At 42.3% G+C, this 22,496-nt stretch overlaps 1 protein-coding gene across 1 annotated transcript in view; it reads left to right on the top strand.

The window, feature by feature from the left end:
- runx3 (RUNX family transcription factor 3) overlaps positions 1 to 18,735 on the top strand; it is a 54,472-nt gene extending 35,737 nt beyond the window's left edge. Inside the window, exons 6-8 of the mRNA XM_008399599.2 lie at positions 4,715 to 4,855; positions 11,317 to 11,391; positions 15,929 to 18,735. Of these exons, the coding sequence (XP_008397821.1) occupies positions 4,715 to 4,855; positions 11,317 to 11,391; positions 15,929 to 16,410 (698 nt within the window). The 3' untranslated portion in view covers positions 16,411 to 18,735. The remainder of the gene's footprint in view (positions 1 to 4,714; positions 4,856 to 11,316; positions 11,392 to 15,928) is intronic.
- The last annotated feature ends 3,761 nt before the right edge of the window (positions 18,736 to 22,496 follow it).

The following is a 22,496-nucleotide window of genomic DNA, read 5'->3' as shown; positions in this document are numbered from 1 at the left end:
CACACACACACACACACACACACGCACACACACACACACACACACACACGCACACACACACCACCCTCTCATCATCACACTAAACCCCCTGCTGGAAGCTGTGAACACTGTCGCCACATGCAGCATATGAGTTTGTGTGTGTGTGTGTGTCCCTGCCAGCTGGAACCAGGCCACGAGGTCTGCAGCTCAAGTGTGTGTGTGTGTGTGCGTGTGTGTGTGTGTGTTTGTGGGCGGCTGAATGATTACTTTCATCTCTAAAGAGCCAATTCATCTCAGACCACCACTGGAAACAGAAAAACTGACCAATTATATATTTTTTCCCCTCTGTGGCATCTGCTTTTTCTTTCCAGCCAGAGAGCATTGGGATGTATCATTTCCCTGACCTCAGCCATTTGAGGTGGTGTAAATCTCTTAATAACTACGCAAGGACACATATAGGGGCTATATTTGGAGGGCTGCTACCCCTAGGTTGGCAGTACTCTGGTCTGGAGTTGACAGTGGTCCCTGTGTGTCAGAGACAGAAAACACCAACCTCCATTCCTTCCACTGCAGTTTAAAGAGAAGACAGACCGACTGCAAAGCATCTGAATAAAGAGATATCCCAGAGCGCACGAAGAGGGGGGTGGTGTTCCTGAGTAACGGCAAAGACCAAAGTGGTACAGCGGCTGAGTTGGTGTCATAATGTTCAGGAAATCAAGCTGCTTTACTGCAGCAGAAGAACAGCAGTTTCTGCTCCAGCAGATGAGTCATAACTGAATTTTTCTCAGACTTGTAAGTTCAAGGTTATCAGAGGCTGATCAGAACGTGTGAAAAAAATCAAACGTCCTGGAGTTGTGGCTGCTAGATTCTCGCTCATTGCGCATCATTTAACATGTATTTTCGCCATGGAGCCAGATACTCTCGCACTCTGGACTTGAACACCTTTCTTAATTTCATTTTTGTTTTTCAAAGCACATCATTGTTGTGGTAATGATGTGCTTGTGGTTAGTTTTACTTGCGTTTCATTTTTAATTAAGTGAGTAGCTAAGGTACTCACTTCTGACCTATGAATCATTCGGGCGTTAAAAATTAGAGTCGGTATTAGTTCTTGTGATATTAAATTAACTTAACATTTCCCGCCAAAAGGAAGTTTGTCTCATATAGCAACACCTAATTGCTGCTAGCTGGTGAAATAATGGTACTTTCTGGAAACATGGTGAGGAAGCTGAAAGTGTAATTCCAAACCTTATTAGACTTTAGGAGTGAAAGATAAAAACTAATTTATTGCTCTTTACAGTTTGTGTCTCATTAAATAAGGGTTGCCCTTAGGACGGAACAATCGTTTTTAGAGAATATTTTCATTTATCTTTAATGACATATTTAAATATATTGTTATGGTGCTGTGATGCTAATAGCACCATAACCCATTATTTTCCAACTTGCAGCTTCAACTTCTGAAACAAATATAACATCCCATAATTACATGTAATTAATGAGTCTCAGGTATAAAGGTGCATGTTTCAAGCATATCTATATTTGAGACTTTTATTTTGAAATGGGAAAGGAAGCAGCTCTTTAATTATTCTATGGTGCTAATAAAGGTGCCTAATAAATACCTTTCATTGGATTGACAACACAAGCATTGAGGAAGAATCCAGCACTTTAAATTGTAGGTCTGACTGTATTTAAATTATATCCAGTTCATAATATTACATATGTAAAATGAATAGGCCTGTGCTGGATAATTATCCACTGAACATAGATTCTTTAAAAAAAAAAGAAAAAGTTTGAGCTTTATAAAATTATATTTGTTAGAACACGAAGAGCAAGAGCAAGCATTGACTTTTGTCTTTGGGACAAACAAGCATGAAAAATATCTAAGCCTGAACAGGGATATTCTTGATTGCAGATTTTATAAAAACAAACGGATACAATTTGTTAAAACAAAATATAGTGATTTGTGGTTAAAAAAAAAAAAAAAAACTAAAATCTTGTTCTCGGAACTCGGTGTCATGCATCACCTCATGAGATGGATGCCTCGTTATGCCCCGATTAGAAAATCTCTTAAACTTAAGTAAAATACTGGTCTCTTGTTGATAGACTGGAGAGAAACTAACAAAGAGCTCATTTTTAATTTTACCTTCAGGCAATTTGTTTTCAAATTACTTATCACAAAACACAACTTGTTCCCCATTTTTTCAATAACATCTATTAAAACACTGAAAAAGTGTGACGGACATAAACCCTGTATTTTTACACCAGATTTCTTTGATTCTCAAAGAAATCTTTGAAGTCCATTAACACAATCTATGTCTATATAAAAAAAAATATATTGCTCACAAACGTACCTCGAGGATATTGTTTGAGGCTGATCACTGCACTAAATGCTGTTAATTTAGGCACATGGATAGTAAATAAGAGAAGGCATAAATCAATTGGAACAAGATTGGAATCGTGAATGATCAAAAAAAAATTTTTTGTTATATATATATATATATATATATAATTCTACATAATTTTAAAGATTGAAAGGAGGCAGTGGGTCCAAACAAATGGACAGAGCGGTAAACGGGAGGAAACTTTACCCATGGGTCAGCCTCGGAGGGAAGATATATTGCCCATGGGTCAGTGGAGAGAAAGGACGGGCAAAATCCATATTGGTCCGTCTGCCTTGCCCTCTTTATATTGTGATAAAATATTCAAATCCAGCCATTACTTCACATTAGGCTACTCTGTAGAGATGCCAGGGAGAAAACCACAGAATGTATACATGCTGGTTGACACACAGTTTTGGTGCATTGATAGTTACATTAAAATCTCTTCCCCCCATTAGAGGCATCCGGACTTACGTCTGGCATTTAAGGTGTGTTCACATGTAAAGCATGTGCATGTGCGAATACACATGCGTCTGTCCACGTAAAAGGCACAATCAGAGTTCATTTCTTCTCTTACCATTTCCCCGAAGGGGACCGCAGAGTGATAAGGGCACTAAGTGTGTTGGTTAGTTTTCTAGGTGCAGCAGAAATGCGTCACTTCTCCTTCCCCGACTTCACCTCCTGAACACATACACATATGTGCACATAAACATCTGTGTTTTTTCTTTGCTACGCTGAAGACTGATGACTATAAGGTCTCATAACCTTGTTTGGGTGTTTCCTTTTGACTAAGTGCTGTGTCAGTCAGACCTGAATTTGTGTTGGTGCGGGGGTGTGTGTGTGTGTGTGTGTGTGTGTGTGTGTGAGAGAGAAAGCAAGATAGGGGGATGTTATTAGGGGTAGATGTAGTCACATTGTGCTGTTTTTCAAATGAGGTAGTACAGATAAAGATCGTTTAACCTCATCGCTTTTCAGAGACTCCTAATGCAATAATTCGCACTTTATTAGACATCAGTTTCAGGGAAAACAACATTCCTGCAGCAATTATTTTCAACCACTTACACCATCGTTATCTGTGGGTGACGTGGCAGCAGGTGCAGCTTGGGCAACATTTAGTGTCTAGCCAGTGTATTTCAAGGTCTGCTGACATTCTAATAATATTTTTGTGTTTGGCAGCTAAAAACATGGCAACAGTAGCTTCCTCTGTACATATGATTACCTTGGATTATTCTAAAAGTAGATCGAGGGGTCCTGTTTCAATTCCTTAGTTCTCTCAAATTCAGAATATAATTGTTACATAAAGATTAATCCCAATGATTCAGATAGAAAAAGTGAAACTCATTACGTAGATTCATCTCGCACATTTAAAGAAGACATGTTTCAAGCACCGGCTATGACATAAAGCTAATGAAAACAATACTCAGCTTCTCAGAAAATTACAATATTACAGAACAATTTAAAACATTTTTAATACAGGACTCTTCTGGCCTACACAAACATGGGTAAGACTGCTGACTTTGGCAGTTGCCATAGGAAGCTGGCTTTATAAAGCGCTGTATTCGAGGGTATTATTGGAAAGTTGTGTGGAAGGAAAAAGTGTCATAAAACAAGGCACACAAGTTACAAAAGTAATAGCAGCCTTGCAGAGATTGTAAACCAAACTCTATTTGAGACGTTGGGAGAGATTTACAAGGCAACTGCAGCTGAAGTTTGTGCTCCAAGACATGTCCGGAACCAGAGCTAAAACTATTACAATCCTTATTTTTAACTGCTCCTCAACCGGAAACATCTTCTAAACCACCGTACCTTGGCTGGGGAGAAAAGGACCTGCACTGCTGCCCAGAGGTCCAAATTACAATTCAGCAGTTTCATTTAGAAATTCAGATCCTAGTGCCTGGAGGAACAACAAAGAGGCACCAAGTTAATGAGGTTTATTCAGACGTTTCAGTGAGTGATTATTTGATCAGCCATGTTATTTACTAGTTCTGGCTCACTGTGTTTGTTCAAGTTTAAAATTAGCAGAGCTGTCTTCCAGGACATTTTAAATACAGCAGAAGGTCCACTTTTTCTTCCACTCAACTTTCCACTGAAATGCTTGGACACCGTGATCTAAACATCCAGCTTTTTACCCTCATTGTGAAAGGTCTCAGTGACAGTCTTCTGGACAACTTGATATAATAAATCTATAAAATACACGTTTTACTTTTTGAACCGAATTATTGAAATAAATCAGCTGATATTCTAATTTAGTAATCTGCTCTTGTACACAAGAAAAAGATCAACGCTGGCTTCAGGATGTTTAAAACTTTCCCTCAGCCATTGTGGAGGAAGTAAAACGTGCATGTTCCTCCATCTTGCAGGACACCGAGTGAAGATGGAAGACACAAAGATGCAGTTTTCCGACCGGCTGTCAGAAATCGAGCGCTACCAGCGGACTATGCGGATAGGCCCGGTGAACAACAATCCACGCCCCATGCAGACACACCTCAGTACCACACAAGGTGAGGACTTCAAATGCTTCCAGGCGGCTTCCTCAAAATAAAAACCGCAACAACGAAAAGTCACCTCACTTTGAGGGAAATTGGTTTAAAGTAATCTGAACCACAAATCTGTGTACACATAAAATTCTGTCGAAGGCTTAAAGTCAAGGCGGGCGGGGGGCAAGGGGCGGAGGATTTTTAAGTTCTGGGTTGGCAGAGTGTGTGTGTTTGTGTGCGTGAATGTGTGTTTGTGGAGGGGCTTGCAGGGAGCTTCAGTTCTGTCCTGGGATAACTAATGTTGAAGAGAACCAACTGCCAGGTGACACAGCCGGCCCTGCCATCGGATTTGGCTGAACCTCACATTACAGGAATGTAACAGCCGTCCGCTACCTTGGCACTCGCGTCACTCTCAGACTGGCCGAGTGTGTGGGGGTGGGAGGAAGGCTGTGACTGAGGCTGAGGTGGTGAGATCTTTTCGTTGTGTGTGTGTGTGTGTGTGTGTGTGTGTGTGTGTGCGTGCGTGCGTGCGTGCGTGCTTGCGTCTGTGTGTGCGCGTTTTGAGAACAGCTGCCTGGATGACGACCGGGCTGAGGATGACTCTTCATTCCTCATCATGTGTCAGAGGCTCTTCAGCGGGATATCACAGAGAACGAGGGATGAAGGCATTCACTCCCCTCCCGCCCACTCCTCTGTTCTCATGCAGGATAATGATTCTCATTACCTTAGAGCGAGTGTGTTGCTGTGGACAGGAGGGCTTGTTTGGGAGCTGTATGTGGGTGCAGCCCTATCTCAGAACATCACAACCATACAGTGTTTGGCCTTGTGCTTAAGCTTAGGCAGTGCTGAGTCACCAGTTTAGGCCTAATCTAACAGCTGACTGCTGGGAACACTGGGTCTTTTACTCATGCTCCCCCATGTCCTCACTTTCTGTTGATGCTAATGTTGTTCCCTCCACATCCTGTACCAAGATGAAAAACACATCAGCCATTTTGGAAACAGCAGCTACCGGTAAACTTCGAAAATAGTTTGCTCTTTTTATTATTTTTTTTAAGTACAGTGCACAATGCCGCCACTATGATGTTAATTTTCTGTTTTGGCAGAAGCTCTGTGGGTTGTCTGCCAGCAGAAAGCCCCCTGCGGCTAAGCTTAAACTGGGAGCTTTAAGCTTCTGAGGCCCGTCTTGAATGTGCGGGGTGCAGAGGTGTGCAGACACAGTCCAGACGGCAGACTCCTCGCGCAGGATTAGGGCGGGAATTAGAGCATCACAGGCTTTTGGGGCTTCAAAGGGCTGCAGTGTTGCAACACACACTTCTGCGGCACATAAACGGAGAGCCGACAAAACATGTTAACATCAGCTGGAAGTGTCAGAGAAGGCCTTGAGCTTCGTGTTACAGCTGCAGAGGAGGGGAAGGGCCATAAAAACCACACACCTTAATCTGTGGTATTAGCGTCATGTACGCCACACCGCAGGGCAAGAGTGGTAAAATAATTAAATAACAGAGTAAGATCCCTCCCACTTCACCATCTCCTCTGAGCAGCATCCAGTACATGCTGCAGAATTAGGGCTGCAGAATTAGAAGCAAAGCTCAAACAAAAATAGACTTGCTGTAATAAATCCCATCTAGAGACGCGGGGAGGTGTTTACATATCAACAACACGCACTCCTCGGCTTTTTTCAGCCTTGCCAGACGCTGTTGTGCTCCGCTGATACTTTACATCGCGGGGCCTGTTTGTTTGAGTATCGCCGGGTGATAGATCGCCCATCAGCAAGTTATAATTAAATGGATTCCCGTCTCGCTGTTACAAAAGATGTTTTCCATTATCCTACATTTTCCCCCTCCCAAGAAACGACGAAAAAAGTAGAGGAAAATATGGTGTCACCTCTCCTCAAAGCCCTCTTGCTTCATTTTGTTGACTGAGCTGTGAAATACTGTCTGCACTGTTGTCAGCAGGACGCGTCTTCAGACATCTGTGCAAAATCTTAAATCACACAATTGCACCATGGGCACGTAGAAAATAAAAAACACACCGTTTCTCACACACAGAATGGTGTTGTAAGTTTTCTGCTCGCACCCGAGACAGACAGGGTAATTAAGAGCTCATTACAGTGCATGCAGTGACAAGATTCCTGCACGCTGGCAGACGCTTCATTCGCTGCTTGTTTTTGTTCTTCGGTGGCCACAGGTAAGCCTGCTAGACATGTGGAATGATTCTCAGCCAGGGCGGAGGGCTGCGTGGCTGCGTGCGTGCGTGCGTGTGCGCGCGTGTGTCTGCGTGTTTGAAAATGTGTGGTTCGCCGAGTTCAGCCAAGCAAATCTGACACTCAGACAATCAAGCACTAAATTGTTATTCTGGTTTTCAAAACCTCAAGCGAGATACATGTGTAGCCGACTGTGTCTGTGGGTGGCATCGTTTGCTTTTTTCCTCCTCCAGGTTCATGTGAGCATTTTATAGTGTGTACACAGGTATTTCCAGTCTGTAAGAAAAGCAAAAACCATGATTGAAGAAGTGATTTAGCTAAAAGGGTGGAAAAAAAGAAGAGGAAAACAGATTTCAGTTTTTTACCTTAATCCAGACAAAAACTCAACCACCTCCTGGCACGAGCTCTAACGGACGGCCGAGAAGAAAGAACGTTTTTTAACTTAAACTCGCTTTAGCAGTTGAGAAAGAGGGAAGAAAGGAAACGCAGCACCAATTTAATCATCCAAACAGAAAGTGCTGGCACTTTTGAGGTGGTATCGTTTGACATGTTATTTGTTCCAACACCTGTGTGTTCCCCCTCTGAAGATGAATATCAGACCCAAAGCATAACGTTCCACCATCGAGCGCTCCGAGCTTTGATGAGGGCTCAAAAGCGCCTTTCTGGGTGTCTCACAATGTGCGGTGATGGTTTTAATATCAGCTGCTAAAATCTTACAGAACTGATACATTCTCCCCCCGGTTCCTTTTTTCCAAACCATACTCACTTCTTGTCCTTACAATTCCTTGCAAAGAAGACATTTAGTCAGGTTTCAACCGCAAACCTGAACGTATTTTATTTTGACACAAAATAGTGCATAAATATGAAGTGGTAGGAAAACAAAATGGGTTTCAATGTTTTTTCTCTTTTTTACATAACCCTGTAAATGTGGTGTGCATTTGTATTTAACCCCTTTTACTCTGATACTACTAAATAAAACCAACTGGAACCAAATTACTAAACAGACATGGTAGGTCCCAACTGTACAAAACTATAATAACTGGGAAAGTAAAGAATTATTCAGAGATTCACTCAAATCTGACCTTTTAGTGAGAATAGCAACAAAAAAAATCCCTCCACATCACACATAGCCACAAACGCATCATTACCACAGTAAAACATGGTGATGGCAGCATCATGCTGAGGGAATGCTTTTCTTCACCTTAAGCAGACACAAATGGTAGATTTAGAAAAGAGTCATTAGAAAAGCTTGAAAAGCTGGAGGTATTGTCTATGGAAAATTTGGCAGCAATTTCCATGTGTGGATAAGTAAAATCAGCAGAAGTAGGAGCGGCAACAACTCGGGGCGCTTTAATATTAATTAATGTGTGCCTTTACAGATTTTTTTTTGAAACCCATATATAATTCTTCTACCACTTCATAACTTTCTGCTACTTTGTGTTGGTCTATCACATAAAACCCCAATAAATCAGACCAAAGTATGAATATTTTGTAAAGCATTTTACATTTAAAAAAAAAGAGCAAATCCATTCCATGTATGACACTTAATACAAATGTTGTTACTTCTGGCTTCATTTCGCTTAACTGGCACTCATCTGCTGCAGCTGTGCCTTGGCAGTCTCTCTCGGTATCTTAACGTCGTGGCCTCTGGCCTGGACTTAACTTGAGAAGGTTTTTAATGCAGCCGTACCCCCTCCCGGCCCGTCCACAGCGACCACACTGTTTACTCCACATAAACAAGCCAGCTGGACCCCCTGGTTTGAGGAGGCAGCGCTGCCGCCTCGGCTGGGAGGTGCACAACTAATTCACACTCCGAGAGTGACATGATAAGCCAATTAGAAGCGGTAGCGGGGCAGGAAATTAGCGCCGTCCGGTAGCGGCGGGGATGTTTGAGAGGAGGCGTCATGCTCGTTAAGTTTCTGCCAAACCAAAGCAGGAGGCGCTGAGGCTAATACTACAGAAAAGAACAAGGACTCTGGAACAGCCTTTTAGGCGCTCCGCTTTACTTTTGCACTTCAATATTTACATAATATGCCAGTGGCTGCCAGAGAGTTTATATGTCATGGTGCCTGAAAGTTTTACTTGTGGTTAGTTTTTTTTTTTGTCACCCAGAAATGAATTTTAAAACTGAAAATGTTTCTGTTCAAAAGGAAATATTTTGAAGCCATCAACTTTGTGAAAAACAATGAAAAAGGAGAAGTGAGAGTGAGTGGAATTTTTTTTTTTTTTTCAAACCAGACTCGGCTGTTTGTGTAAGTCATAACTTCACATCAGAGTGAGCCTGAGTCTTACATTTCAGCAATTACAGAAACTACATGTATCCCATGAACAGTCTCTATTGAGTCCGGGGTGAGACGGGAAGGGTGGGCAGACGACCAGCTCTCAAAGAGAACGTAGGATTTTTCAGTCCATGTGTTTGTTTTTGCTCACATTATAAGTGAGGGCTCAAAAGACATATCAAATGTCCCGCATAGCTGAGCCAAGGCCATGTTCCTCCCCTCTGTAACACGCTCTCTTTCTCTCTCCCTCGCTCTGCTTGCCTCGGTTGGCGTCTTTCTTTCTGTCTTCCTCTCTCCCTCATACACATTCTCTCCCCTGTGTGACGCCTAAGGCCTGAGCGAAACAGGAAGTCAGCACAAGGACCAGTATTCACTGTGTCTCAATGACACGCTTCATTACTCCAAATTCATTACATGTCTCAGAGGCGTTGCTAGATCCAGAGTCATGAGGACGGGACGCCATTTTGGCTCAAACGACATCTCAGCCATCCCTTTCATCTGCACATAAACTTCAAAAGCAGAAGGGTTTATTCTTGTCATCCCCAAAATTGCACTGGAACCGTCCCAGAGTGGCCTAATTAGTGACGCAGTCAACACTTCACCATTCCCCGCTCCGCAGCTCCTCCTAGGGGGCTGGTCCTCCTATTAACAGGGGTAATCTGTGCCTCTGGTATTGATGTTGTCTGCTGGCCAATCAAAATATTTGAAGGAAATGTTTATTTTCTTGAGCGAATCGCACCAGCTGCTTGCAAGCTTTTCTGAATAAGGCCATTTATGTGTAAGAATTTGCCATTGTGAGGCGTAGTGCAGGACCTCTCGGTGGCAGAGTGCTGATTTGGACATTTGCGAAGGAAGTGGAGGGGCTCCAGGGGAAGCAAAGATCTTACACAAGCTGTGGCTGAAAAACCTAGTGCCACCCCACCTCCCCTCGCCCCCCCATCTCTGCCCTTTGGCATCATTCGAAGAACTACTTGTCACATTGAGAGATTGGGAGTTTACTTAATTGTTGTATCAGAGTCATGGCTGATTGCTTGTGCCTTAAAAAGAAAAAACAGAAAACCACATTTGTAAACAGAGCTTCGTGCAGGTTGTCTGGTAGCAAATACGCCATCTCAGACTTTGAATAAATACTAACTGTTTGTCCCAAGTCCGCTGCGGTGTAGCCTTCAGGTGTGAAGCCGGGTCCCACGCGTTGGGCCAGCAGGTCCTTGACCTTTCCTTCGCTTCCTGACAGCTCTGCTGGACAGGCTACCGAGTCTCCTACGCAGAGATCTCACCTCCTCCAGTGTCTCGCCTGAAGGGCCCAAAAATACCTCATATATGCACCCATGGAGCGTGTTTTTCCAAGCCTGGTCTCACAGTGGTGAGAAACCCACCCCCTTCTCTTCCCAGTCTTCACTGCTCAGTCAGCAGAGGCCAACTTGTGACAGGAACAAACATCTGAAAACCACCAGGTGTCAGGACAGTTTGGACCAGTCTGTCATAAAGAAGGCTATTTGGATTGTGTTTTAGGTTCCCAAGCCAAACACAATGATTTCATTACTACAAACATCAAGCATTTACAACCCATACATGTGTTTGTGTATTCAAATTTGAACATTATCCAGAAATTACTACAATTTCTGACAAAGGGCATAAATACCAGTAATTTTTTTAGCTTTTGATTAATACGAAGAAAAAAAAAAAACTAGCAAAAAAAAATTATTAATTCTATAATTTAACATTGTGAATCTTCTCAAATCTGAGAGAAGATTCCGACTCAAAATTATACATATGGGCTCAATTAAATGGATGCACCAATGCAGTTTAGCTTAATGTGTTGTTGCTTGTTGCACTCTGACTGGACATATTTTAAGCCACCAACTAGCTTCTGACATCATTCTGCCTGGATATTTGAGTTGTAGGGAATGTTTGTGTGCACAAGAATTTGGTGCCAAAGTGTATATTACTCATATAAGCAGATCTCAGTATTGACCTGCTGGTTCTGTTGTGTTTTGCTGCAGGTCTGTGGCCGGAGCAGATGGATACGCCCACTCTGAAGACCTGTAAGGTGGAGGAGGATCTGAGACCATGGCCAGGTGAGGGATTGATTTCTCCCTTTTCATGTTTCCATACCAACGCAACTCCATGACTCTCCTTTGAGATTCTGGATTTGGAAAAACAAGCATACATGTAACGTAAGGGGTGAGGTCTGTTTGATTTTGTCTGAAGAGCCTTACTACATCCCATTACATTCCACTAACACCACCACTGAGTCTCCCTCCTTCATCCCCTCCTACTCAGTATTTCTTTCCTTTGTCTCTGGGTGATGTGGATCTTTGCTGCTTTCTTAGCAGCCCCCACTGCCACTAATCCATGCCTTACCCAGAAACCACCAACCCCACACCAGACGTGCTGAGTCATCCACTCACACTGTAAAGAGGACCCACTTTCAGACACAAAGAAGACTTTTCAGGACAGGGTTTAGTAGTCTGACTTATGAAAACAGATATATGACTTTTTAAGCTGCTATTTCCAAGATTTGAAACTAGTCATAGACACAAAAGACCGGTAGTGACTGCAATAAATCACAGGGGAGAATCAGCTCCGAGGAAAGGATTTACTTAACAAATAAACATTGTAATTGTTCCACTGTGCCTGTTGATACATTAGTAAAATCTCAGGTTTTTCTACAATCACAAATTCCACTTCCCTTTGCTTGTATTGCATGTCACAAGTGGAGAACATGCAAAGAGCCTGTGCTCTGGCATGATGAAGCGTTACCATAGATGACGCTTTTGGTGCTGTTGACCACGGTTCCACAGCAGAGAGGTGATTGTCATTTGCATTCAACTTGAAGCTCCGACTGCAAAGGCTTGACGCTTAAATAAACACCTGGAAGTCATTTGTGTTCATTTGAGTCTCCTATTCTTTGGCATGCATAGCAGCAGCAGCAGCAGCAGCAGCAGCAGCCTTCTTATGCTTCTCTACAGTGACTGCTCATCTTAATGGCATCCACTGTTCAAGCCACTCAAACCAGACAGTGAATCAGAATTTTTCTGATTAATGCTGAGACACAGCGAAGTCCCTTCAGGGATATCACTGTAGCACGTAGCTGCACCAGCTGGAGATCCCTTTCCCTTCCCTCCACCTTATTTGCCTGAGACACCATTCCCTGGGCCCTGCCTGTCACAGTTTGCATCAAGCCTGAGTAAACATTTCACAGGTGAGCGCCTGGATTTGCATCTTCCCATCACCAGCTACCACAGTCGGATAGACACATACACACGTATACGCCCCGATGCACAATTAAACACACATGGAGGCGATCACTTCAATCCTGCCCTTATGTTAACAACCAAAATCAGTTTCTCCCATAGGCAAATGAGACAAACCTCCGGGCCTATCTGGGTTACACGCTTCAGTGTAGACTAGTGGACTTCTTGAGCTATGTAGAAAGGAGGAAGGCTCCGCCCTTAAAAGAGTTTGCAGGACTCGGAAGCAGCAGAGAAAAAGAAGGGGCGCTGGAACACAATGTTCTCAATAAAATCCCTGATTCCCACCTACCCACTTCACAGACTGGGAACATCACAGACGGGAGACGGTGCCAGCGAGCCCTCTGGGTTCCATCCCTTCTCCTCCTGTCCCTGCAATTTAGTCAACACGTTTCAGATGAGTCTAATGGAGTTCATGTGTGGGGTTTGTGCCACAGAGGTTACAGGCAACTACTGCGAAGCTCGGTTGGGAAGACCCTCTCGGCCAAAGATGCACTGCCGTTACCACAGCCACAACAGCAAAGCCTGTACTTACAGTGGGGTGGGGGTGAAGGGTGGAGATGCAGGAGAGAGAAAATGCAGACCTCCTCTCGGTTAATACAGCAGTTTGTTTAGCTCTTTCTCTCCTCCAGAGGGAGCTACTGGACCACTGAGCCCGGAAGGTGTCTGCAGACACCTTGTGGCTCGCAGCCAAGAGCCTGAGCCTGAACAAGCCCATTAAAGTGTTGTGATAAGTGTCCAATCCAGTTTCCCCTGACAGAATGCAGGAGTCAATCCCCGCCACAGTTTAGCCAGCATGTTTCCACCAACTCCAATCAACAGGGAGATCATAAGCAGGGTGGGCACGCAGCAGCCATAGCCTGTAGGTCCCCTCCCCAGCTCCACCCTGACGCCTAAATTTAGAGCAGGCAGGGAGAGACGAAGAGACACACACACACACACTCACGCAGAGAGGGAGCAAAGGCTTTTTGGGAGTCCAGTAGGAAATAATCTGACTCCACTTCACCCGAATCAACAGCAGCTGATGGCTTGGATTTTCCTTCCATGAAATCAGATATGGAGCCGACTGCTGTTCCTGGTAGACTCTGGAAAAAGAAACGGCACCCCCACCATGAACAAACTCTCTGCTTTTACACAAGAAAAGTAAAACAAAATATAAGAATGTGTGAGGAAGAAAAAAAAAAGAAAAACATCACAGTATAGCCAGGCCCGTGGAAATTACAAAGGAGTATTTTCTATTTTGTTGCTGAAAATGGATCCGGTTCTCCAGACACAAGGAAAAGAAATTTGAAAAAACACTGCAGCATGCAAGCTTGGCATCCCCCCCCTTAGGGCTGTGGCGTGCAAGTGCTTGCTATTTCATAAATACAAGCTCTCTTTTCTCTGCCATCCAAATCGCTATTTTACACTTATAGTCATGTGGGCACATTGAGCCCAAGAAAGCCACATTCGGAGAAACAAATAACCAAGAATGGAGCTCTGTTTGGATAAATTAACGTGTGTGCAGGTGGCAGGTGTGGATGTGGTGCTCACTATGCTAACAGCAAATATGAGGAACTTTCTCCAACAGCCAAAGACATTAAGAGGGCGTTTTCAGTTCTTCCGTGTTTAAACGTGACGCTTAGTCATCGGACTTTCTTCTGAAATATCCAAATGTCACAGGGACTCAGACCCAGCTTCATATGTACACGTGCAATTAAATAAATGTCAAAAAGTTAGCAAATTTCACTAAATGAACAATGTTTAATATGTGTTTAATGGTAAATATATATTTTGTTAATTTTAGTACCTTTTTAAGTACAGCCAATGAAAACTCAAAATTCACTTTCTCATCAAATGGGGACACAATATATTGCCAACAAAGGCTTTTTTACAGTTTGAAAAGTTAAGAGGAAGGAAAAAGTGTGGTAGGAAAAAAAAGAGCATGCAAAACCCAATAAATTTTTTTTAAATTCACAAAGTGTGAGCTATAGGTGGAGTCAGTAGTACATGTGTCATAACACAAAAATGTATCTAGGAAATTGGGTGCGACTGTTTTAAATCCTCGTTTAACGTCACTCTTGAATTAGAAACACCTGAAGCGTCTTATCTGGGTGAAGGAAAAAGGGACAGCTCTTCCTTTCAGATGAATCTTTTAAATTAATTAAAATTTTCAGTGACGATTCCACAGATGCCGATCATTTAGGGAGTCATGTTGTCTGAGTGTGCTGCTGTTTTATCTAGTCCCAAGTCACTGTTACTGTCTACCAGGAAATTCTAGAGAAATTCATACTTCCCCTAGCTGATGAGCTTTATGGGCATGTGCACTTCATTTTCCAGCAAGACTTGGCACCTGCACAATGTACCAAAACCTGCCTTAATTACCACAGTATCACTGGGATGGAGTTAACAAAAAGATAAGCCAAAGGCAGCTATTAAAGCAGCTGGCATTCCTTAACACCTTAGCAGTCGCCTCCAAGATGACTGACTCCCAGCTATGCCACATTGAATGCCAAGCATAAGGAACCTTAGACAACCCAGAAACCCATGCATGGGTATATTTTTCAGTCGGCTGACATTTCTGTATTAAAACAAGCTTTTCATTGACTTTTCAATGGCTTATTGTGAACAACATCATATATTTCTTTATAAATAAGGAGGGAACTAAGGAATGAAGACATTTCAAGCCCGCTTAGAGGCTTTCAACTTTATTTATATTTCCCTCCTGGCTGTTAAATTATATAGACCCAGAAGGATTCAGCTTCGTTACCTGTAAGCTCACAGTTAACATTTAACTTTGACAGGATCTGCACTGCGATACACATTTATACATGAACAGAAAACGTCTTTCTTCCTCTCTCTCTCTCCCCGTCTCCAATTGTGAACGTCCGCCTGTTTCACCAAAGTATGATTTATGACATGTTGCACAACAGTGCAACAAGCCGTCAGTGTTTATACAAAGCACCCCTTAGCACCGACAATGCCTCTTTTCATTGCTCAGAGGACAGAGAGCTGTACGTTGATTTCCTTTTGAAGGGCCGGTAGGAGGGTGCTGGCGAGGGGGGCCTTTTCATAACTTCGGTCTTGTGCACCAGGCTGTGGGATGATGTGCCGTCAATGCTTGATGACTGTTACCGAGCCAAAAAATGTCTCAGTTCATTACTTTTGAGCAAATATTTCCATAGAGTGGTTTATCGCAAGAAATTTGAGAACAGAACGAAGGTTTAGGAAGGTTTGCCCTGGAAATGTGTAATAGTGCAGAGAATCCTGATGTTTGTAAAAGGGAAATGTTTGAGCCCATTGTTTCATCACGCCGACAGCGGTTTTCCATCATGGATGAATGCTTCTGACGGTTTTTTATTTGTCTTTGTGTCTCAAACAGGGACTACAGACCTCTTCCCACAGAGGAGTACCTTCCCGTCTCTGTCCCCGCTGACAGACCCTCGCTTCTCAGACCCCCGCATGCACTACCCGGGGGCCTTCCCTTACTCTGCCAACACCTCCAGCACCGGCATCAGCGGTCTCAGCATGTCGACCTCCTCTAGATACCACACCTACCTGCCGCCCCCTTACTCAAACAACCAGTCTCAAAACTTCCAGTCCAACTCTTACCTGTATTACGGCACGGGCTCCGGATCCTACCAGTTCTCTATGGTGGCGCCAGGAAACACTGGGGGTGAGCGCTCCCCCACCCGCCTCCTTTCATGCTCCGGGGCCACAGGCACCGGAGGGACCAACAGTCTGATGAACCCGGGCCTGAACACCCAGAGCGAGGGTGTAGAAGCCGATGGCAGCCACAGCAACTCCCCGACGGCTATGAGCGCTTCAGGTCGTTTGGATGAATCCGTCTGGAGGCCATATTGACTGGAAGAGAGCTAGAAAATTGGGAGATTGGGAGGAGAGGGTGGAGAAGGGAAAAGATTGATGAACAAAGCTGAACACTGAAAGAACAAAAAAAAAAAAGTTGCATGTTTGCCTTCGTTTTCTTGCTTAAGAGACTTTTGCTTTTACTGTTTGAAGACATTTTGTTGTTTCAGAGTGAACTCTTGCACTGCGCTGAAACCTGTACTCTCAAAGACCTTCCAAAGCCATACGAGTCAAGGTGGCACTCAGCGGAGACTGTAAATAATTGATAGAAAGCCATCACAGTGATGTAGACAGGTACTCAAAGTCAAACAACGGCGTGGAGGTGCAGACAATTAGGGCGACTGCTGAGATGAAAGCCACAGCAGACAATCATCAAACAGACTGTTCAGACTGATCCAGCCCACTTGGCAGGTGGAGAAGAGAAGTCAGACTGGTTTTCTGCTCCATGACTGACTCCTCGTTAAGCATGGCCGCACTGCTGTAGCAATCGGTTCCTTTAAGCTTTCATTTCTGTAAAAAATTTGCATCAGATGTAAAAATGTTTTCACGTGCATACAGGGCTGTTTCATGTGCTCAGAGTACTTCTGCAGAACCTTTTGGTCTATTTATTATCCACAGAGACATTAGCCTTTGGTTAGAAAGGAAATGTCTCAGAACAATTGCTGCATTATTGAGAGAGAAGCGTTTTCAAGTTTAAGAAACGAATTCTCTGCTGTTTCATCATGTTCCAGCAGGACAATGGATGATTACTGAAGGAATAAGACAAAACGGTTTGGTTCATTTTCTGCAGATAAGTTGAGTCCTGTTGTCTGTACTCCTTAATTTTCCTACTTCTTTATTCAAGCTTTTTCGTAAGTTTTAAAGTCCTTGCCAGAATTTATTTTTATTTTCATTATTTTAACTGGACAACGTGGTTTACTTTTGATATTTATTTGAGCCAAACCTTGGGGAAATGTATGCAAATACCCCAAATCCTTAAGCATTTCTTTCATGTTTCCTTTTTTTTGTTAAATAAGCATTTATACAGTATATATACCATGTTTGTTAAGTATGAATTTGGAGTTTTTGTAATATATTGCAACTAAATTATGAAAGAAAACCTTTTAATGTAATTTTGTTGCCTTCCAATGTAGCTTTGGTGCACTAAAACCTTTATTCCAAATGGACTATGCCCAAAAAGATCCCAGAGCCATGATCTTTTAGATTATTTACAATTTGCCTTCCTGCGCTTACAAAACAAAAAAAAGCTAATTTTTGCACTATTTTTTTTTACTTTCCTTATATTTTGCTTGATTTGAAAATGTGCAGGGCGAAATATGAAATATTCCTGTGCATGTTGTTCAAACACACTTCAAGTGTCCTTTTGAAAAATATTACACAAAGATAATCACAATCCTGCAGCACAGGTGTGTCTGCACATTCCCCCCATCCTGAGTGCCTTTTACGGAGACAGAGGGAAGAGGAGGGTCCAGAGTGGGATCTTCTTACCAATTGTCTCTTGTTCTGCACAGGTCCCTTTGTTCTGAGTCATCAGTAGTGCTTTGAAGCATTTGTGGTCACAACTGTCCCCTCTTGTTCTAATTTACTAGCTTTTGTTCACACGCCTGTGCAGACCATTTTCTCCTGTGCCGAGAGCTGAGGTATTTGCAACAGATATCAGGTGTCTGATAGCTACAAGACTGTAGGCGTGACTCAGAAATGGTTGCCACAGCTGAGGTTTGATCTCTGAGTGAATAGTGACCCAAACACGCTTGCATTTAGAGCTCAGGTGAGGAAGTACACGTATGCAAGACGTTTTCAGCTTTATTCCACAAATGTTGTCTCATTCCTACTAAGGAAAAGCATGTTGTATTTTTAGCCACTCGAACCTCAACTCTGTTAAAAATATGACAATCATGCAGCTAGAGAAATCACATGATGTTTGTGTGGTTACTTTCTATAAAAACCAAAGATCTATACAACTGCCTGTAAAACTCTTTAAATGTTGAGATTTGTGGCGACTCATCTGTGTTGAATGAACTTTATTGTCCTTGTTTATGCAAAACTATGAAGCCAAAGTGTACAAGTCAGTCATATTTTGTATGTTTAATTAAAGAGCACAATGTTCCATCAGTTTTCTTTTTAAAAGAATCCCAGTTTCATTTTAGGTCATTCTTCTCTCTTCGTTGCTCTCTATGCTGAAAGCATGTACATCTGAAACTGATATGTTAATTTAAAAAACATGTGTATGTGCTGAAACCATTACTGCTTCCATATGAGTGCTTGTAAAGTTTGCGGATAATGTAGTTTTTAATCATTTTAATTAAAAAAAAAGATGCCTCACTTCTGTCTTCAGAATTGATTTTTTTTATGGTAAAACTACATATATTGCACCTTACAAAAGTATCAACACCACTTAAAATTTTTCACATTTTGTCATATGTGATAGACCAACACAAAATGGCACATTCAAAATATTTTAAAAATTAAAATATCTGGAAATGGTTGCATAATATATGCGCCTGAGTTGAAGTCAAAATCATTAGCCTCCCTATGAAATTTAAATATTTTTCAAAGACTTCTCAAGTGCTATTAAATTTATAATTTTTCAATACAGCCTAAGCAACCTTTTTCTTATTTTTGGATGCTTAGATTAATTTACTGAAACACAGAAACTCTGTCATTAAAACCAAATATTTTTTTAAGGCCAATGTCTTTAAAAAATAAAAATAAAAATCAATTAATGGCAAACAATGCAGATGGGAAGCAGTTTGCTTTAAGTGTGAATGGCAATTGGACAATAAAATGTAAAAATTAAACATAAATCCATAAGAGTCTGGATAATCATCTGAATAATTGATGTATTCATAAATGTAAAAAAATAAAATTCCAAAAGGGGAAAAAAAAGTCCATAAAGAATGGTTAGTCTTTACAGATATTTACAATTTTTCATCATGCAAAATAATTTTTCAATCTGGACTTTTTAAATGACCCACTTAAAAAAATAGTATACATTGCTTATAAATACAAGCAGGATTTAACTTTTTAAAAATATTGTTGTGTAAGTCAAGTAAATAATAAAATTGGTGCACCAAAGTTAAAACAACAAGGACAATTTTACAAGCCATCTGTGTTTGTGTCCTTCTCTAAAGCCTTTCATCATAATATTTATTTTTATTGTGTTTTATTTTGAAAATTAACACTCATCCCAGTCTTGGAGGTTATTTTAGTTTATTAACTGTAGGAGGTGTCAGGACTAAAAAATGCCAAAAATGGAGACAGTGTTTGATTCATCTCCACAAAAACCATCAGATGAGACATGAAGATGGGAGGTAAAAAAAAAAGAAAGAAAAAAAAAAAGCCAGAATATTCTTGGGACCAATTTCATTCCAGAACATTCTGACCCAACAGTTTGTCGCAGATTTATACTCATCCAATAAAAATACCACAAATGTCAAGTTTCCCACTCATAACATTAGGAAGTTTGTTGGCTTTTTGTCCCCAGTAACCCTCTAATAAAGACCTTCTTTGCCGTCAGTGAGCCTCTCGCTGGGACCCCTCAGAGAATTAAAAATGCCTCTGCTGTCATCACGGTGGTACCCAGAACGTGCATAAAAACGCATCCCAGGAATCCAACACCGCCCTGGCAGAGTCCGTGTTAGCACACGTCGGCAAGTTGTCACTTGTTAAAAACAATACGGAGAAGCTGGAATGTCGGCTGGCTTTCTCACCAGCTATGTGGTTGTCAATTCATGCCAAGATTATGGCATCTGTTTGGATGGTCTGAAGCCGAGCCACAAGATTAAACACTTGAGATGCTACCTTGTGGGGTGGTCTGATTTTAGATGTGGTTAACCTGTAACAAAATACTCACAGTTCCTCACTCTTTAAACTAATGCCACCTGTTGGTGTGGCATGAAAAGCCTGTCTAAGCGCTTTGTTCTTTGTCAATTTTCACTGTTATTTTGTGTTTATCCTCTCTTGTATCTGTTCTTTTTATCCTTTCTTCTTATTCAGCTTCTTTTCTTCCCCTTTATGGTTTCTCCTGTGTGCGTGTCTGCATCAGGACTTCTATGGGGGCAGCTTTGGCAAAACAACAAAGACTCAGGAGGAAGCCTTGATACACACTGTATTCAATTAACTCTGCACACTCAGAGCCCTTCCACACACACACACACACACACACACACACACACACACACACACACACACACACACACACACACACACTTAAAAAATCCTGTGCTGACAGATCTCATCCCCCCCCAAGCCAGTCCACCCAGACAGTCTGAGCTCCACTTCACACCCTGAGCGTATGACGGTATTCCCTGCAGGTCTCATCCAGGAGTCGTTCTGCATCGCCCCGCCGCTCAGGAAGCACAAAGAAAAGATGATAAGCTTTCAATTAGGCCAGGCTCAGGGGAATTTTCCAGCTGTCTTCACACGGTCTTTGAGGCCCGAATCTCGTCGTCCACATGTGGGGAGCACATCAGTTTTTGTTTTGGATGTAAAGATGTGCTACTTTTTTTTCCCGCCCCATCTCCTTTGTTCCCACTATGTTGCTCCTCTTTCAGAAACTGTAACTCTGCAGGAAAGACTAGAAATCTTTGCCCACATAGTGAGGTTCCTGTCTGGTTGAAGTTGTCAACAACTGTATAACCAGGTTGGCAAACACAATTGTTTAAAGTTGATGAAAAGTACTGGAAGTTACAGCAAAGAAAAAAAGTAAACAACTGGGAAAAGAACAAAGTGTCTTGTTTGTATTACACAAATCATATCCTGTTCCAAATAAATATCCGAGATAAAAATTAAACCAGCTTTGGAGACAAAAACAAGAATAGACAAGACAGACAGAAGGAGAGAACAGAGAAAAGGGAGTGTTTTGGAACAAGCGCCCAATTGCTAAAACTCTCATTTCTCATGAAAACATGATCCCGTGTCGCTTTTGCGGTACCTGCATGCCAAACACATTAAGGCCCCTTCTTCAGTCGCTGACCTCTTCTCCAGTGGACCCCGTGAGAAGGAGCAGGCAAGAACCGGCTCGGTTTCAGCAACTGGTACACGAACGCGAGTCTATTTTCTAACCAGGCCGGCGGTGGGAACAGAGGCTACCGCCAAAAATCAGGGTTCCCACAGAATGACCGAGAAATACAGGGGCTAAGAAACCACGAGAGCTGTGATGCAACCGATTTCACACAAATGACTTGTGCTGCCTCGCTGACATGGTGTGGGATTTGAAGAGAGGGCTCTCCCAGTTCAGAGGGATCCCAGTGAAGGTAATTTCTCATCCATACAGGGTCTACAGAGACCATTGTTTGTTACAATACTCCAGCCAGTTCTCAGTTCCCACAGTGCAGCATTTATCCAGCCTAAGAGGAGTTTTAACAAGAAGTGGGTCCGCTAAAGCAAAGGGGTGACCAGAAAAGAAGAGCCCTGAAACTGTTATCCAGACTTCTTAGCCAGCTACAAAATTGTTTCAGACACACAAAACATTACACCAGTCCTACATCTCAAATTTCAACTTGATGTAAAAATTAAATGGATATTTACTACCTTTTTACACTTGTTCTAAAAATCACTTTGTTACAAATTAGTAGATAGTTACCATCCTGGAACTTTTACATGCATCCCTTCTCCGATACACCTGACTCCAATGGTTTGTTAGAAGGCCTCTGCACAGCTGAGATCAAACGTTTTTATTAAGACACATACATTGTCCATAATAAAAAACAGACAGAACAAGAAGAAGAAGACAATAAAAATTAAATAATCATCTACTGCCATATAAACTAAGGCGCCAATAATTCCACAAATTAGAGAAGAACCTAAAGATGCTTTTTCTCTAATCGGTACAGTCCATGTTCGTCCCAGCCAGATTAATTTTACATTAGCAAATCGAGTGTGGCTGAAGGTTCTCAGATTTTCGCACCTACTTTAGGGGTAGTACTAGTTGCACCAAGACGGGTACGGCACTGAAACGATTTGACAGCTGACCGCATTCAATGATTGGCTCGTGATTAACATTCGAAAACGCCAGACATTATAGTTTAGCTGTGGACTGTTGACATGTCGTCTGCCATCAGAACGCTGCCGAGTATGAAGAA

This window comes from Poecilia reticulata, linkage group LG22 (assembly GCF_000633615.1).
Source record: "Poecilia reticulata strain Guanapo linkage group LG22, Guppy_female_1.0+MT, whole genome shotgun sequence".
Lineage (NCBI taxonomy): Eukaryota > Metazoa > Chordata > Actinopteri > Cyprinodontiformes > Poeciliidae > Poecilia > Poecilia reticulata.
This window is presented reverse-complemented; position numbering and strand designations above follow the sequence as displayed.